The sequence below is a fragment of the Ornithorhynchus anatinus genome, chromosome 8, assembly GCF_004115215.2.
Source record: "Ornithorhynchus anatinus isolate Pmale09 chromosome 8, mOrnAna1.pri.v4, whole genome shotgun sequence".
Lineage (NCBI taxonomy): Eukaryota > Metazoa > Chordata > Mammalia > Monotremata > Ornithorhynchidae > Ornithorhynchus > Ornithorhynchus anatinus.
Genome location: NC_041735.1, coordinates 45,297,261 through 45,316,308, shown reverse-complemented (window position 1 = coordinate 45,316,308; position 19,048 = coordinate 45,297,261). Strand labels below are relative to the sequence as shown.

The window sequence follows — 19,048 nt, the reverse complement described above, 5'->3', positions numbered from 1 at the left end:
AACTTTTCTGTGCCTCAGTTTCCTCATCTGTAAAATGGAGATGAAGATTATGAGCCCCATGTAGGACATGGAAAGGGGCCAATCTGATTAGTGTGTAGCTACCCCAGCATCTAGTACAGTGCCTGGTACATAGTCAACACTTAACAAATGCCATAAAAAAATAAAAGTAGAAGTTGAAAAGATCTCAGAAGGCAGCCCTCTCTCTCCCTCAAATGATGCTGTCCTATCTCTTAGGCCTATAAATGCTCCTTTTAGGGAGCTCGCGTACCCCTAATTCTGCATATGCCCTCCTCCTTCAACATTTCAAGGGTTATTTTTAGCTGGTAAAGGAAACACTTTGGAAATAAAATGGAGAGAGCATACGGTGCTGAAGACTAGGAACCAGTAGCTTCCTGAAGGCCACAGAGGGATTCTTGGGGGGGTAAGAAGTGCCTGAAAAGTGTGGGCCTTGAACAAATGCACAGATTGCCTACTGAATAAAGAGTACCCTGTTCATGTTTGCTGCCAAATCTTACGCTTGAAGAATTGGTAACTGAGACCACAAATTCTCCTTGCCCTTCGCCATAAAAAAAAATAAGCTTTCATCAGTAAGATATGGTAGTACACTGAATAGAAAAATTTGATTAGAATTTTCTCTCAGACTCCAAATAATAATTTATGGGGCAACTCTGTCACCCCGATATAAAATAGTGCTGAATTTGATTCTGTCCAGGATTTTGTAAGTTATAAATAACCAACTCTATTGTATCGTACTTTCCCAAGCATTTAGTACAGTGCCCTCTACACACAATGTGCACTCAACAAATACCACTGATAAACTGATGACTGGAATCTTTTCAGAATGCATTTCCACCATATAAACCCATAATTTGTTTGTTTCCAGACAGATAATTTGGGTAAAGGGAGTAGAGAAAGATATATTTAATGTGATATCAATTGTGACATTATTTGTTCATCTTATCCTAGTGATCCGAAACAAACACGGTGGCTACGAACGGAAATCAAATGACTTCCAATTTAAATACTGAGAAAACAAATCCTACTTTTAGCTATAGCTCAACTGTGCTTGCTTCAATTTTTCCACCTACCCTTTAGGGGACCCTCATGCCAATACCTTCGGCCAAATCTCTAACTTGTTAGGAAATGATCTGACATTTTAGGAGACTGAATGCTCTATCTGAAACACAAGTTAGGGTTGAACTCAAACAATTAACCTCATCATTAAATTATGTTTTTATGATTTTTTAAGCTCTATGTGCCAGGCATTGTACTATGCAATGGAGTAGATACAAGCTAATCAGATTGGACACTGTCCATGTCCAATGTCCATGTCCCAATTAAGCTCACAGTCTTAGTCCCCATTTTACAGATGAGGTAACTGAGGCACACAGAAGTTGAGTGAGTTGCCCAAAGTCACACAGCAGACAGGTGATAGAGCCTGATGGAGGATGGATTAGAACCCAGGTCCTCCTGAGTCCCAGGATTCTTCCCACTAGGGCATGGCCCTTCTCCATTTCTTGATCTAAAAAACTGCTCAGGCCTTTGCTGGACGACACTGTCCAAATTACACAGGATGAGGTAATGACACTAACCCTAAAGCTCAGTTGAAAGCCTTCTGTACTCCTAGTGTTCTCGATATAAACTCAGAAACATAAAAATACATATAAAAAGCATCAGGTATTTTCCATCATTTCTTCTAAACCTTCAAGCTGTTAGAGGGCAGGGACTGTGTTTTTTCTGTGTGTATGTTGAGCAGAAACAGCAAGGCCTGTGTTTGGGGGCAAAACACAGTGTAGGCATATAGGAAATATGTTAGTTTTATGGTGTGACAGGCAATTATTGTGTGACAGGCAATATAGGAACAGAGTTTGACACTTACTTCAGACTACATTCCTTCTTTCTTACAAACTAAAAAAAATAATAAAAATTCCCAGGAGGTAAAGCCAACTAAAGACTATCTATGAATTTGTTTCAGTGACTTATCAAAATCCTCTTCTCTCTAGTAGTCCCAGTTTTATTGTACAAAGTGAAAATGGGAGCTACTTCTGACATAATATGCCAGGTGTTTAGATTTCCCCAGTAAACATTTCTCAAAGAGTCCATTATTTTCTATTACTCAAATACTGTGGCAATTTTACATCTCCTCTCTTTTCCTCTACTGTTCCACTAAGGAAAAAAAAATCTAAGCTTGGTTAAATGTTACGACACACTTTTCATAGTTTACCTGAAAATTCACTGCTGAAAACACTGCAACATTTTCTGAATTCATTTCCAATTGCTACTGCAGTCATGCTGATATATAACTGACAAAGGGATCTCAAACAGGGGTGGTAACACCTGAGCTGTATGCTGGAGGGCTTTGGAGAAGATGGAAAGTGGCATTTAGTTTGGGAACCTCCAGGATAGCCAAAGAACAGCCACTTCAGTTACGGTAGATGCAGCAGCAGTGAGAGTTGCCATTGCTGCAGCAGATAAGGAGAATCAATCAGGGAATAATAATAACGATAATGGTAACTGTGGTATTTGTTAAGCACTTACTATATGCAACAGCACAACACTGAGCACTGGAATACATACAGTATAGGCAGACCAGACGCTGTCACCATCCCACAGGGGACTCATAGTCCAAGTGGGAGGAAGAACAGATGTTTAATCTCCTTTTTACAGAGAGGAAATGGAGGCACAGATAAATGAAGTGACTTGCCCAAGGTCACCCAGCAGGCAAAAGGCAGAGCTGGGATTTGAACTCAGGTCAGTGGAAAGAGACTCCCAGGCTTGTGCTCTTTCCACTAAGTCACTCTACTTCTACTAGGCTATGCTGCCTCTCCACTGTTCCATCAGCCTAGTGCGGCAATATCTTAATGGTGCGGCTATAAGACCACCTCATGAGTAGGAGGGTCTCCTTGGAGGCTTTTTGGATGGCAAGATGGCACCAAACTTTGACTATCCCACCTAATGTAGGATATCTGGCCATGTTACTTTCCACTTTGTGTTACTACGCTTAAGTTTCCCATTTCAATCTCTCACTTTCCACTGCTTCCTTCCCTTATAGTTTCACACGACTAATTTTTTCCCTGTTCTCACTGCCAACATCCTCGAAGGGGCAGAATACAGCACAAATGAATGAATGAATCAATCAATTAATGGTATTTACTGAACACTTACTGTGTTCAGAGTACTGTATTAAGTGATTGGGAGAATACAATCTTAGAGAGTTAGAGGACACATTCCCTGACCAGAAGTAGCTTACAGTATGGAGGAGGAGACAGATATTAAGAAATAAATTATGGATATGTACATAAATGCTGTGAAGATGGGGGTGGGGTGAATGAAGGGTGCAAGGGCAATGCAGAGGGAATGGGAGAAGAGGAAATGAGGGTTTGGTCAGGGAGGACTCTTGGAGAAGATATGCTTTTAATAAGGCTCTGAAGGTGGAGAGAGTGATGCTCTGTCAGATATTGGGGTGGTGGGAGGGAGGGAGTTCCAGGCCAGAGGCAGGACATGGGTGAGGTGGTGATAATTGGTGAGATTGATGTACAGTGAGTAGGTTGGCAATAGAGGAATCAAGTGTGCGGGCTGCATTAAAAGAGGAAATCAGAGAGGTAATGTAAGACGGGGAAAGGGCAAGGTTCCTCTCCAGAGCTCTATATCTGGGCTTCCCCCTTTCAAGACTGAGATTGTGCTCCCTAAAGTACCTAATGATCATCTCTATTATCAGCTCTATTCCTCCTTGAAACTCTTGGCTGCTTTTATCACTGCTAACCACTTCCTTCTTTACCAGTTTTCTCCTTCTAAAATATAAGCGCTCTTCATCCACTACTTTCCAGGTCTCACATTTTCCTTCTCCTAAGCCAGTCTTCTTAATATCTCACTCATAATTTTTCTGTCTCTGACCCTTACTTTCATTCATTCATTCAATAGTATTTATTGAGCGCTTACTACGTGCAGAGCACTGTACTAAGCGCTTGGGATGAACAAGTTGGCAACAGATAGAGACAGTCCCTGCCGTTTGACGGGCTTACAGTCTACTCTTCCTCTTGTCTGAACTCTGTCCCCACTCAAATCTCTAGACCACAACTTCCTGCATTTTCAAAACCCTCCAGAAAAATCTATCTCCTTCAAGAGGCATTCCACAACTTATTTCCCCTACCCCTGCTTGTGTTACCCTAAGAGCCATTCTGAGTATTTATATATATATATATGTTGATTTATGTACTTAGAGGGCCACTGAGGGTTCCCTCAGATATTGGAAAGACGTATGTGATGTCATATGGTACAACAGGCACCCAGGCAACATAATGAAGTCATACACACCATTTTAAAAATGGAGTCTGTTAAGTGCTCACTATGTGCCAGGCACAGTTCTTAGTGCTGGGGTAGATACATTCTATTCAGGTTACACATAGCCCATGTCCCACATGGGGCTCACAATCTTAATCCCCATTTTAAAGAGTAGGTAACTGTGTTAAGTGATTTGCCCAAGGTCACAGCAGACAAATGGTAGAGCCAGAATTAGAACCCAGATCCTTCTAACTCTCAGGCCCATGCTCCATCCAGTAGGCCGTGCTGCTTCTCACTTTGTGCCAAGCACATCCGAGGCTATTCCAACCAAGAGTTTTTTTCTGGGGGCCCTGCAACCCCTGACTTGTTCCAGCCTTTGCATTACCTCCCAAGTCCCTGTGACACGTGTGCCGCTTCTGAGCCTAGGACTTTGGTTGCAGAAACTGAGGTAAATGGAGCTGGGAAGTTGAATTGAAAACACCGTTCATAAAGGCGTCAGGTGCCATTTCTGCATCAGACAGGGCCAAACCAGATGAAAACCAGATCATTTTAGTGTGTAACTGGAAAACCAGAATGTCTACCTTATACACACTTTATTTATGTCTGCCTTTCTGCCAAGCACTTAGTACCATGTTTGGCATTCAGTTGATGCTCAATAAATACCACTGATTGATTAGCTAGAAAGTTCCCTAAGAAGAGGGGCTGTGTTTTTCATTTTAGTGTATTTTCTCAAGTACCTACAGGGCTCTACACATGGTAGGATCTTAAATACTACTGAATGGATGATATGTCGATCTCTAAAGTGACTGTTATAAATCAATGTAAACAAAAAGGGATATGTTTTATGTGATCTGTCTAAATCAAATGAACATAACATGGTGAGAATGTATAATTCAGAGCTATCATAAAAACATAACGGGAAGTGAATCAGAGAGAAGTTATATTTACTTGCATTAAATTCCATAAGCAACTTTCTCTCCAAAAGAAAGTGCTGCCAAAACTCTATAACTAAAAAAAGGGAAGGAGAGGGTTCAAAAAAACCCAGTACTCAAATGATGTCCTCTTGGCTTTCGTTTAGTTTCTCCTACTTAGTACTTTTGTAGATATTCATTCAGTTCTTCCATAATGTGTGTTTTCACTATGTGTTTTGGATGAACGCTTTTAGGGAGTCAGGGAACCTTGTTCCAGTGATGCCCGTCTGTTGGGATGTAATGCAAGCCCAAAGAATAGGTGCAGGTGCCATATGCATGCCACGGTTTTCCTTTCATCAAGGGGGTAATGCCCGGTTTAAATGACATCTGAGTGTCATGTGCCCATATGCTTGCCAAGTACAGCAGCACAGTGACGTTTGCTGAAAAATCAGATTTACTTATAAAACTGCCAGAAATGGAGTACAATGCAGCAAAACAGCTTAAAAACTGTAGAAAATGTTAATCTTGAAATCATGGCTCAATTACAGTGCTTTTCTTTTGAGAACTTGCTGCCCTACACTGAAGGACAAGAAGATGCAAAGAAGCAACTGTGTCTGGTTGGTAGTGCTTTGGCAGCATGGCTAGTCGAGAACAAATCACAATACTTGATGAAAACTTGAATTATATTTTTCTCCAGAAGAGATGAAGAAAGAAACCATTAACCAGAGGTTGATATCATGCAGTTCTCCTCCAGTATATGTTTTGATTTAATTGAGTTGTCTGTAAGTCTGACTCCAGGATAACACTAGTAGCAACTTCCACTGCCCTTATGATCTAGAGCAGTGATTCTCAATTAAAGTTTTGTTGAGGTGGTGCATGCAGTTCTGACAACATTTTGGAGGACTGGCTTTTAAAAATCTCATTAATTAAAAAAAACCACCTTCAAGTATCTTGTAAACATTCAAAGAACCTTAAAATACATTTGCTTGATGGTCTACCTCAGATTCTGTCTATATTATTCAATTTCTTATTCATCCTTTCTCTTTTGCTGTCCCCCGATCTGTAGTTGCACTGACCTGTTCTGATCTGACTGGTCTGTAGCTGCACTGAAAGCTACACGTGCTCACCAGCATCATTTTTGGGTGAAGGTAGAGCCACATAGGCTTAGTTGTTCCTTTGGGTTTCTGGACTGAATATTCCCAGGGAGGGATGCACAGACTTCTGGGCATGACTGTAGAGGTGGATTCCAGGATACAGCTGGAAGTGTTCCTCAAAAACAAGGCTGGGTTGGGAATGGTCCTACCATGGGTTGCATTTACACAAAGACTTCCATGCAATTAGTTAAATTCTATTCCAGAACCAGGTCCAAAATAATGACCAATTACACTGTTAGATCACTCTCTACTTACCGTCTCCTGTCATCTTTCCCTCTCCGCTATTCCTAGGGACATTTTTGATCTGCTTGAACCCCAAACGTGGTCCCCTCCACCCATCTTTCCAGCCCCTTTCCCTCCTACCCTGTATTTTCAGCAAGGCTAAACCAGAGACTTGACTGAGTCCTGTTCTAAACGTGTCCAGTGCTGCTGTCGGCATGAGAAGGGCAGAAAATGTTCCTGGGACCCCTAAGGTCAGCTATCTCAACTGTATATATCTTCATCACCCCATTTATTTTGTTTATTTTGTTTAATGAGATGTACATCACCCTGATTCTATTTATGTGCCATTGTTTTTATGAGATGTTCTTCTCCTTGACTCTATTGCCATTGTTCTTGTCTGCCTGTCTCCCCCGATTAGACTGTAAGCCCGTCAAAGGGCAGGGACTGTCTCTATCTGTTGCTGATTTGTACATTCCAAGTGCTTAGTACAGTGCTCTGCACATAGTAAGCGCTCAATAAATACTATTGAATGAATGAATATCTGAGTCCTATCTGTGCCTCAGATAGAGGGAGCTGGTCCAACCTGATCTGGCTAGCTCTCTTTTGCTGCTCCCTGCTATCTTTAACCTTCTCTGCATACACTCTCTTTATGCTACCTGTCTGCTCTTGCTCTAGTAGATTGGCCAAGCCCAATGGGGTGGAGATGGGTGTAGCTTCCAAGCCATATTTGCAACTGAAAGCTAGAGACAGGGCCTCCACTGGGTGGTGGTAGATGGGGTAGATCCTGGTACTTCCAGGGGCCTGGGAGCAGTCACAGCAGTCAGTGGCCGCTGAGAGTTGGAGCCCGGAGGGTGCTTGTATCTTCTATCTACCCCAGCATTTAGTACAATATTTGGACCATTGTAAGCACTTCACAGAAACCACAATTCTTTATTGATTTACCAGCCATGGCCAGATGTGACTTTATAATGCCACTGTTAACCTCTAATATCTTCCAATCCTTATCCAAGCTCATCCCACATAAAGTCTCTGGATTTTGAGTGTCCACTTTAGTGGACCATTTTTTATCTCTGAAAAATATCTGCTTGAGCTAAAGCAGACACCCAACAGTATGCAAATACTACTTTGGGAGCTTACAAAAAGTCATCCTTTATTACTAAGACATTTATTTCCTCCCCTTTTAAAAACACGCTAGGCAGACTAACTTCAACTGTTCCATGTTTATTCATCCACAGGGAAACTAGGTATAAACTAAACAGAACCACAGCTTATTTGTTCTCTTTTTTTGGACAAGATGTCATTAGAAGCAAAAGTACTATAAATCACAGTCTACATCTGAAACTGCAGTTGACTAAAATATAGTTGACTAAAATTTAGCAGCAAAAACCTAAGAACAAGAATCAAATTCACCATTAAATTGGTTTGTTTGAAAATAGCCGCTGGCTTACATTTATTTCCTTTTTCCAAAAATTTCTGTATCACTTAAAAAAAAACTTACTGACGTGGAAAAACGAAATATACATTGAAAATGCATCGGCCTAAAGCAGATAAACTATGGTTACAATAAAAGTTAAAAGATTTTTTGGATGGCACATTTCCAGCAGAGTAACTTGTAACTGGAATTAGATTTCCTTTCTAAGTTTAAATGTGAAGGGGAGAAGCTCAGAAAAATAAACTATTCTGTTTTCAATTCTCATATTTAACTCGGAAGCATATTGAGAAAAATATCCACCTCCAAGAAAATTCTTACATTTCTTTTCTTCGCTAACCCAGTGGTTCATTTATTTTGTTAAGACATTCCACACAGTGATATATATTACTGTACTGAAATAATCCCACTTTAAAAAGTAGAAAAAACCCATCCCCATCGGCCAGAGATGATCAAATATGAACTTTCGGGAACAATTTACTATCGGTATGACCAAGACAAAGATAGGCACTTAATAATAATAAAAGCCAGGGTGTCCAAAGCAGTTTATGGGTAAAGGATTGTATCAGTTGTTAAAAAGGACAAGCAGGCCTCTGCCTTAAGTAATATGAAACAAAGGGTGGTGATGTATAACAGAGAGGAAAAGAGACTTCTCAATGTCTTTTGTAGATTACCATGTGAGTGACAGACACTGCTGGGAGCAAATACCTCTTTTCATTTGCTCAGCCTGTTTGAGAAGAATAAAGCGCTTGCCAAGGAAGCTGCAGCTGTGCTCCGGCTCAGTTTAATCACTGTGTATGACTGAGGGTTAATTAGCTGCCATTCTTAGTGCTATTTGTTGTTCTAATGAAGATTTGCATAAATCTAAGACTACTGGGTAACTGATACTAGATTTTCACTAGGAAGATGTTGGGGGTGGGGGGATGCTGGTCCACCCTAAGTGTTTGTGTTTGTGGGGTATTCACTGTTGCATTTCCATTTGACCTGTTCTGCCTCTGTCTCTTTGATGAATAGCATTCAGAGAGTTCAAGGTTGCTTATCAAGTTTAGTCCCCTGCTGGTTTCTGCCTTTAAAATGAGTCAATGGGTAGGTTAGATGCAGGGGAGGACACAGTGGCTTGGAAACTGCGCCCAGCTGATAGGGGAGAAAAAAGCCCCATAGTTGTGCTGGGGTTATTCCCAAAGTGATTCCCCCATAGTGAGAAAGAGGTTGCCAATTTACATTCCTATATAAAGATCTGATTGGGGGGCATGCCTAATCTCCAACAATTTGTTAATGATGAAGAATGGGCTACAAATCGAAAAGAATCGAAAGAGTGATGCTCTAGAAAGGAATGCTAATGTAGCCAGGAACTGAAAGTAACAGCTTTACTTTTATCAGGTCATACTGTTAAACCAAATAGATTTACATAACTCTTTAATTTCACAAGTAAACACCGGGAAAGCCAAGCTACACTCTTAGAAAGTGTTATTCAAACAAGCAATGTAAACAACAAACTGTCCAACACAAGCAAATCACTGATGTCAGTATTTCATTTCAACCTGCAGTCAGTGTCCTCAGGGTAGCTGAATACACAAGGAAAAAACTCGAGCACCGTTTATTCCCAAGGGGAAACTTCTAAAGACCCCCAAAAATCATATCCAAAATCCACAACACGTGAAAGTGATTGAAAACCAAACCTCAACAAAAACGCCTCCAAAGAGTCTTGCAAATAAAACAGAATACCAATTTCAAACTTCAATACCTTGAGAGGATATTAAGAAATGCCTAGGGCAGGTACTCTAAGGTATTAAAAACGAGACTTTCTTTGGGTCAAATGATTTTACAACGGTGGTAAATTTTATTATATGGGGCTCTAAAACTGTTAAAAAAATTTACATAGCTAAATCAATGGAATGGGAATAAACCAATATTTGATTTCAAGTACACTCAGAATTAAATTGTTCTTTATAATGGGGAAAGGATGTAATAATTTCAATGCAAATCAATTGTCACAAATTTTGGGCTTCTCTTATAAATTGACAGCAGGTATCCTGCTGCTTTGTAATAAACTTTTCCATAAAAACAAAGAGGATATATTTTCAGTTCAAATTTGATTATGTTTTATTTGGGAAATAAAATTTCCAAGGTCTCACTGGTCTGGTAAGAATGTATAAGTAAGCACGTCAGGTTACGCTCTTTGGTTCTGAAAATGGAAGTCAAGATCTTTTGTATTTTTTCAGCCCACTGGCTGAACGGAGACCGGTTCCCACTGATAGCCGATGAAAACCTTGAAGGATGTATTATGGTTACTTTGGGATTTCTGATTTACTCAGAGTGAAAAAAATCAGGCAAACCAATTTGGCCATTGCCTCTTGAGAGCATGTCAAAGAGTAGAAGTCACACCTCTAGGGGTCAAAAGGAGGTAATGAGGTGTGGTTGGACAATATGGGGAATGGGTCACTTCAGCTGCCAACTACTGACCTGATTTGTTATCCGAAAAACCGGATTTTCCAGGCATCTGCAGCATCCTGGTTGCTCTTCCTGTAGCTTTCCAGTCCAGCTTGGCCAGGTTTTTTTGTCAGACATCTGGCAACATTAACCTCTCCATTATGCTATTCAGAGGGCATGGCTGGTAGGATGCCTAAGTATTCAGGTCTATGTTGTGCTGTTTGATGGTACATCAGGTTTTAATAGCCTACATTTCTCAAATCAGCATCTCTTGCTAGGTATCTAATTAAGGATTAAGCTCTGCAATTTGAATTTTTATTATTGTTTGGCAGTAGCAGATAGTAAAGCATTTAATGTATTCTTCTCATGTATTCTTAAAATATACTTTCCCTTCTGAAAGGATTTTTTTCTTTCATTTATGAGGTAACACCTTTTTTCCACTTAGCAAAATAATGTCACAAACAGTTTAGTGAGCTGAGTCAATTAAAGAGAGGCCAAGAAACACCACAGAAATTTAAGATCTAAGCTTGTATTTTTTTGTATCTGACAAAGACAGTAGATCAGGTGTCAAGTTGTTTACTCCAGTCTCTTACCAGGGTTGCAGTCTGTGAGAAGTGAGCAGATGGAGAGAAGAACTTTGGAAATGGTGAGCGCTGGACTCCAGTTGTCTTTCAGAATGTCCAGACAGATCACTCCTTGGCTGTTAATATTACAGTGATAGATTCTAGTCCGAAACGTAACCTAGAAAAATCATAAAGTAGTTATAAACCAACATTTATTACCACATAAAAGAGGTCATGACAACTCTTTTTTGGGTCTGTGATTTGTGGTCAGATGCCCTTTCTGGATTTGGATGATCATAATTTTATGCTCATCCCTTTACAGCTATCCCGGTCACCAGAGCAGAGTTATGACTGGAGGAGGGAGCAGGGCAGTGGTAGAGGTGGAACCTTATTGACAGTAATATTGGAATCGGTGCCGAAGCCTTAGCCAGAGGCTCTCTGGTGTGTATGCCAAAGTGGTAAATGGTGTTTATTAAAAAAATCTCGGAGCCAACAGTTAGAACCATCTTCCTCGTTTCTCTTAAGGAGAAAAAAAAAGAATGCTATTAAGGAAAAAAATTGATCAAAACCATACCGTGCTTAATAAAAACATTCCCAAATTTGTTTTTAATTAAGAATGTTATTATTTTCAGTATATTCATTGTGGGGGTAAATTTCTTCCTGATGTAAACTTTTTGGAGTAGTCTAATACTTTCTAGGGTGTTTCAAGCTAAGAGGGTGAGTTTAGATAAGCAAATATTTTAAGAAGACCGGTACAATAATCTTTTGTGTGAACACTGATGTTCATTTACACATTTTGACCACAAAAGAATTTATGATCAATGGAAGAGCAATGATGATGACCACTTTAGGAGATAAAACACCATTCTAACCCTTAATCTGAGGAATTCAGTGGTTCACAAATAATATGCTTTGTAATACTGAGGTGATTATTCAAAAACTTTCCTTTCCCAATTCATATCTTTTGAATAGAGCAGTAGTATCTAGCCAGGCTCTTTCTGGTGTAAATGGTCTTTGCCCATGTACACTTCATGGAACGCAGAGGTATCACTTTGAGTGGATTTCATTGAAAAAGTCTGATTTCAGGGTAAGTGGTTTAAAGTGTGATTTTACTGGCTAGCAAAAAGATTCTGCAAAGAATACCAATGGGGGCTTTGATATTTATTGTTTTTCCAAATATCCAACATCAAAAGCACTCAGTTAATTTTTAAAACTGTTTCATTATTAGTGTAACCTAGTATCTGAAAATGAAATTGAGGGCTTTTTTGCACTTTATCACCTGGACTTAATGAATAAATAAATATACTTGAGGAAGAAGTCAGCAAATACCTTGATACTTTAGCTAGTGGATTGGGAGGACTTTTGAGAAATTGCTGACAAATATTTAAAAACCATTTCTGTATGTAAACTAAGCACAAGATTTCTAGAAAAAAATTCTAATAAAAGGATGTAAATTTTATAATTACAATTTTATCATCAGATTCTTGAAATGGTTGAATGTCACTTTATTTTATTTCCACCTCTTAAAAAGTTTGGGTCCCCGATGGGTTTTTAAAAAGGAAAGTATGAGTTCAGTGGGAAATATACTTCCTTCAGAAAAAATACTTTTCCATGGAGATCTACCAAGGAAATATTTGGAGCCCTTGTGCCATGAATCAGCGAATTATGTAACTGAGATCCAAAAATAGTTCCTCTGACAGCATTAGAATGGATTTATGTTTCAGGTTCACTGAAAACCTCACAGTTTACTTGAATGGTCTTTCAGTCTACTCTTGGAAAGACCTGTATTCTTCCTTTCATTCATTCATTCAATAGTATTTATTGAGCGCTTACTACGTGCAGAGCACTGTACTAAGCGCTTGGGATGAACAAGTCGGCAACAGATAGAGACAGTCCCTGCCGTTTGACGGGCTTACAGTCTAATCGGGGGAGATGGACAGTCAAGAACAATGGCAATAAATAGAGTCAAGGGGAAGAACATCTCGTAAAAACAATGGCAACTAAATAGAATCAAGGCGATGTACAATTCATTAACAAAATAAATAGGGTAATGGAAATATATACAGTTGAGCGGACAAGTACAGTGCTGTGGGGATGGGAAGGGAGAGGTGGAGGAGCAGAGGGAAAAGGGGAAAAAGAGGGTTTAGCTGCCTCTCAAAGTTCTAATTTCAAGTAGCTTTTCCTTAAGGTGGACATGGTTAAGCACTTCACAACACGCATCTCTGAATTTTTTTTGGTATGGCATTTCTTCATTCAGTCATATTTATTGAGTGCTTACTCAATAAATAAGACTGTGTGCAGAGCACTTCTTGGAAGAGTATATTACAACAAAAACCAGTCACATTCCCTGCCCACAATGACCTTACAGTCTAAAGGGGACTGATAATATGCCAGGCACTATACCAAGCACTGGCCTGAGTACAAGCAAATCAGGTTGGACACAGTCCCTGTCCTGCATGGGGCTCATAGTCTTAACCCCCATTTTACAGATGAGGCAACTGAGGCCCAGAGAAGTGAAGTGACTTTTCCAAGGAGACTCAACAAACAAGAGGTGGAGCTGGGATTAGAACCCAGGTTCCTTGGACTCCCAGGCCCGTGCTCCATCCACAAGGCCATGCTTCATCTCAATTCTTGCAACAGCTAATAAAAAAAACATAAGATGAAAAATAGGGGACACACCTTCAAATGCCATAAGAGCCATAGCATGACAATTGTGAAAAAGTTGCATATAGCCCTATATGTTCTACAGTTGATTTCAACATATTTCTTAGAACTACACTTATGTATCACCCAGAAATTATCAAAGAAAGGAGATTCCCAGTTACAAAGAGCAACTAGACTGGAGCACAAGTACATTTTCAGGAATTTGCAATGATTTCCTATGCTTCTAGATGGAGTTCTAACATGATGTATAGCTATTACGAATTGTGAATAATCTTCCTTTAGTGTAGACTTAGGAGAAATATGACTAATCCGAGAAATTTTTTTTGCACTGAAAAAGGAAACTGGTGATAATAGGTAACTTTCTCTTCTGCTGGCAGCAGCAAACCCAGGGAGCCAAACAGTGGCTTGTCAGCCACATGTGGTGACTTTTCTTCACTTGCTTGATGGCTTGTGGTGAAAAGCTATGTCATATATGCCTTATCATTTATTATTTCGCCGTTGTGGCAGCATCCCTGCTGGCTCAGACCAACAGCCCTACCGGCAGCCCAGAGATTTCTTGCTCACAGCCGCCACGCCCCGGGGCCACGTTAACCTTCTGGGCCACGTTAACCTCCTGGGGTTCAGGAATTTTGACATGTGATGGCATTACACCACTCTGAGAATAACCATACTGAAACCATCTCCCAGCTTAACTGGTGCATGTGTCTGCCTGGCCAAAAACTCCCCCACCCTGGTTCCCTGTGCCACTCTCCTAGCCCTGAAGCCGAGTAATTGCTCTGAGAGCCGCGTGTATGCCCTGGGCATCGCTCTCATTAACAATCCTTAATTAGCATGTGCTAATTGATGGGGGCTATTAGTATGGTTGGTCCTGGGCAAGTGTTTTCTCAGGGTCGCTGGCTGGTGCATCTACCCCACAGTCAAGTATTCTTGGGGCAGGGAAAGCTGTGGGGGAGAGGAGAATACAATCAATCATCGGCATATATTGACAGATACAGTCACTACAGTGTGATCCTCTACTCCTGCTTTCCTTCTTGCAAGTCTGGTGTCTCTCTCCCTTTTCCAACTTACCAGAGTTGAGCCAGGGTCACCTGAACGGCTCAGTAGGGGCAGAGGCTCCAGAGGATATTCAATATGCAGCCCTGGCAGCGGCCCAGAGCTTTGCCAGGGAAGGGAGTTCTGCTACAGGTATATGTGTGTGTGTGGGAATTAGGGGGCAATTGAGCTCCATCTGGATACACTGGAAGTTGTTTTTGGTGGGGGTGGGGTTTCAGCAGTGGCAACGGACCTCACAGTGGGAGGCTGGGGGACTCTCTTGAGCTGGGGGGTGGCTCCCTGTGCTATTCAGCCCTTGCCAAATTCCTGCTCATCATCACTCACCAATAACCACCCCTCGCCCTGCCTCCCTACCCGCTTATTCCTGGAAAGGCTGCTCTCTACTCCTGTTAAAGGAATTTTTTTTGCTGTATGGTTCTTGGCCATATTACGTTGTTTGGTTTGAGGATCTCCAGTTCATGAGGTTTGGCCATCCCTGGCATATGAAGAGCTCTTACGTATAGAGTCTTCATCACTGATTTCAGACAATACTTCAACTCCTTCCGCCATCTGAAATTTTTCCCCCTACCAAGTCAGAGTAAAAGACAGTGTGAAAAAAGCTGTGCAAATACTGGGAAGTCCAAAAATGCCACCTCTGAAAATAAAGGAGGCATATTAATATTAAGCACCATATTCACATCCTCATTTTTCCACACACACTCACATTTTTAGATTTTTATTTTTGGCAAACCACTAACACTATGATCAATTCCTTCAAGCAGGTTCTAGGTCCTGCAGCCTCAGAACTGAGGCCCATCCCTCATTCCTGATGGAAGTTTCCACAGTCATCTCTAACATCATCATCCTCACCATCATCATCACTTCAATACAATTTATTTCTGCCAGTGGCCAAAAGAGTATCAGTTACATCAGGACAAGAGTCAAGGAGATTCCCCTACTCTGACAGCCTTCGTTAATGGAAGTAGTGCTTAATACAGTGCCTGGCACATAGTGAGTACTTAACAAATACCATAATTATTATTATTAGTGTTAAGGAATTCAGACTGCTCCCATTTCATGATCTGAAGAAGAACCCCAAACATTCACCTTTCCCAGAACAAAACACCAAAAAGAGATGAAGCAGAGCAGCCATAAGTGAGAAGTAGTACTTAAAATCATTAGGCGCTACATATTGTGACAACAATACTTATTAACTAATAACTATGTAAACGGGAGCACAATTTAACAGATGTCCAAGAAAACTACATCTCTAAGACAGTGTAATCCATCTCTGTTTTATAGCGGCAAAAAGTACCATACATACTAACAATTAATTAGGAAGCACAACAGCTGAGATACATGATGGATTATCATGTAAAGTGCAAAATAAATGTTGACCATATGACACTAGCTAAATTGAAGACATTGACAAACATGTACAGAAAGATTTTTTTAATAAACATTTTTATGTTTTCTTCAAACAGTTTTATGTAGGATTCATTCAAGTTAATTCCACAAGACTAGTATACTTAAATATTTAGGTTAAAAAAATAATTCCTTCATCTATAGGAAAAATAATACCTTAGAATCTTTACTTCAATTATATTCTGGGTTATATTTGTTGACATCTGAAGTGAAACTAATTTATTGTCAAGAAATCTGAACTCTTTGCAATCTATATAATAGAATGCATAGCATTGGTCATGGCTAGTTAACGGTGATAATTCAGTTTTTCATATAGCACACAACGGTGCTCATGTGGATTACATTTTAATACTGTCCAAAATGAAGCAGTGTCTAATTCTGATAATGATACAGTAAATTAACAGCGATTATGAAGTTGGCTGATTTCCCACTATTCCACTAAACAAGGCATAAGGGACAAAAGAAACATCATTTGAAAAGGATGAGAATCTATTACTATTTATGTACCATACAACTTTTTTTAAAAAATTTTACATGCACACCGGGAAGGTCAGAATACAATGACTAAAGAAGAACTCAAATGCTAGCCCTGGGGCTAACTCCACTAGTGAGTAAAGCTGTTCTAAGAGGAAGCCAGGTAATAAAAACCCTTTGAAAATAATGGAAAAGGCAGGAAGAGAACAAAGAAAATGAAACAGCATTCAGGTCACAGAGCTTTAGGTTAGGGAGCAAAGCTGAGTGATGCACGGAGCCAAAAGCTTTCTCTGATCCATGCAGACAGTACAACTTCCTGAAAATAACCTAACTAGAGACTGTATTTTGTGTGATTATTGAATTCAAAAAATGCTGAGGCAGTTGAATGAAAAGGTGGCAAAAACAATTTTGACAAGAGATTTGTTGGTTGTCATTTCAGTATTTTTATCTCCATCTTTGATCATTAAACAGCTATATTTTTAAACAGACTCCTAGGCCAACCCTGTAATTTAAGGATTTGTTATCCCCTCATTTGATAATTAAAAAGCTATATCTTAAACTTCAACCTGGGCTGAATCTGAAATTCCCAGCCTTTAGAAGATTCGGTTAGATATTTCCCAATTAACTATGGTGAATAGATTTAGCGAATCCACCTGAGACCCATAACAGTGTGGATTGAATGTTTGATAGCTAAACATAACACAGCTACCACTAGAAAGAATGAAGAGCTCTTTGCCTGTTTTATATTAAATACATTTTGAATGTTTTCGATTATGTTTCATAATCATTTGTGGTTAAATGTTGTGCAATGGAATAAATCAGTTTCCAGGACAAAGGTAATTTATTGTTTACAAGTCCTCTCCATAATGGTGTTTTTTTCCCTCCAATGCCATCTTTCTTTCTAAGAGTGCTGTGGGTTTTACGAATTACATTTATTTTGGAAAGTACCTGATGGGTGGTTGTGATAAGAAAATCCCTTCTTTTATCCTAGGAATCCTAGGATACTAAGAATTTAGGTTTTTCTGAAACAGCGTTCCATATTAAAAAAAAATCTTTTGGAAAGAAAGGCACACCCTTTTAAAAAACGGTGTGGAAGAGACTTCTATTTTCGGTTTACCTGGGACTTTAGTGTTTGGATAACGACATAGTTAACCACAGCCTCAGACAAGGCTGCATTCTAGCTGGCAAATAGCAAGGCATTGCTCTGTGTACGGACCAGCAAGGCAGGCTGCTTTCGAGAAAGGAGTAGCTCACTTCGAGAAGAAGTGAAAGAGAGACCAGGAAAGAGACCAGGAGAGACCAGGAAGTGAGAGAGAAAACAGCATCAGATGCACGCATGTATAAATAGGACAACCCCACAAGCGATGTCACTTTTGAGTACACAATGTGTTCAGGACTGTGGGTCTAGCACTGGCCTTTTCAGCCACACATAGACTCGTGGATGAATCTTCCCATCAGCGATGTCTTCTTCAAGTACGAAGGACTAGTATTCAGGGTTTGGAAGACAAAGATCTTGATGGGTCAGTGAAAATGATTGGAGAAAATCTAATAAATTCATGTGGGATTGTTCAAGAACGTTTTTAACTTGGGTATCGAAACAAAGCCATTTACCTGGCCCAACCAATGTCTTGCTGTCCACTTTTAGGGTGCTTAGCAGCATTCAAGCTCCAAGATGAAATTTTCAGTTTAGAGAAGCCATTTGGGATTCCTGGGCCAATGACTTGGGCAATCCCCACGATTCTGCACCTCTGCCTCCACAAAATCAATCAATCGATCGATGGTATTTACTGAGCGCTTACTAAGTGCACAGCACTATACTAAGTCCTCGGAAGATTACACCACAACAGAATTAGCAGACATATTCCCTGCCCACAGTGAGCCTGCAGTTTAGAGGTGGACCTGTTGAGAGTCAGGCCATATCTATGGCCTCTGCAGCTGCCCTGGGAACCTTGTCGATCAAAAAGGAGTAACATTGGCTGCAGCATCCCACATGCACCTCAGCTGTTGAGAGAGATGCCACCTGTCTGCTATGTGACCTTGGGCAAGTCACTTAGCTTGTCTGTGCCTCAATTCCCTTAACTGTAAAAATGGGGATTAAGACAGTAAGCCCTAAGTGTGACAGGGGCTGTGTCCAACCCGATTAGCTTGTATCTATCCCAGTGCTTAGAACAGCACCTGGCACACAGGGCTTAACCCCAATTATTATTATATAGAGGCTGTTGCATAGGCACACATCTATCTGCTGCCTTACAAAGGCAATGAAGAGAGGGATGGGTGAGGTGAGGGAGGAGTGGAAATAGCCTCTCCATTCCCTTTCCCTTGGGTCCCTCCCACCCGTTCTCCCCCCAGGTAACCAGAATTCTGGTCGTCTTAACCTTACTTACCCTTTCCTCTCTGTTACTACTCCACTTCTCTCTTTTCCCAATCCTTCCCTCCTTTCTACATTACTCCATTCTCCTGCCT

The 19,048-nt window shown here is 40.4% G+C and overlaps 1 protein-coding gene across 2 annotated transcripts in view; it reads right to left on the bottom strand.

Annotated features, from left to right (window-relative positions):
- The window catches only part of LOC100077839 (ubiquitin-conjugating enzyme E2 E2), a 298,628-nt gene that overhangs the window by 15,315 nt on the left and 264,265 nt on the right, over positions 1–19,048 (bottom strand). For both annotated transcript variants that reach the window (XM_029071336.1, XM_029071337.1), the window contains exon 5: positions 11,021–11,168. In XM_029071336.1, the coding sequence (XP_028927169.1) occupies positions 11,021–11,168 (148 nt within the window). The remainder of the gene's footprint in view (positions 1–11,020; positions 11,169–19,048) is intronic.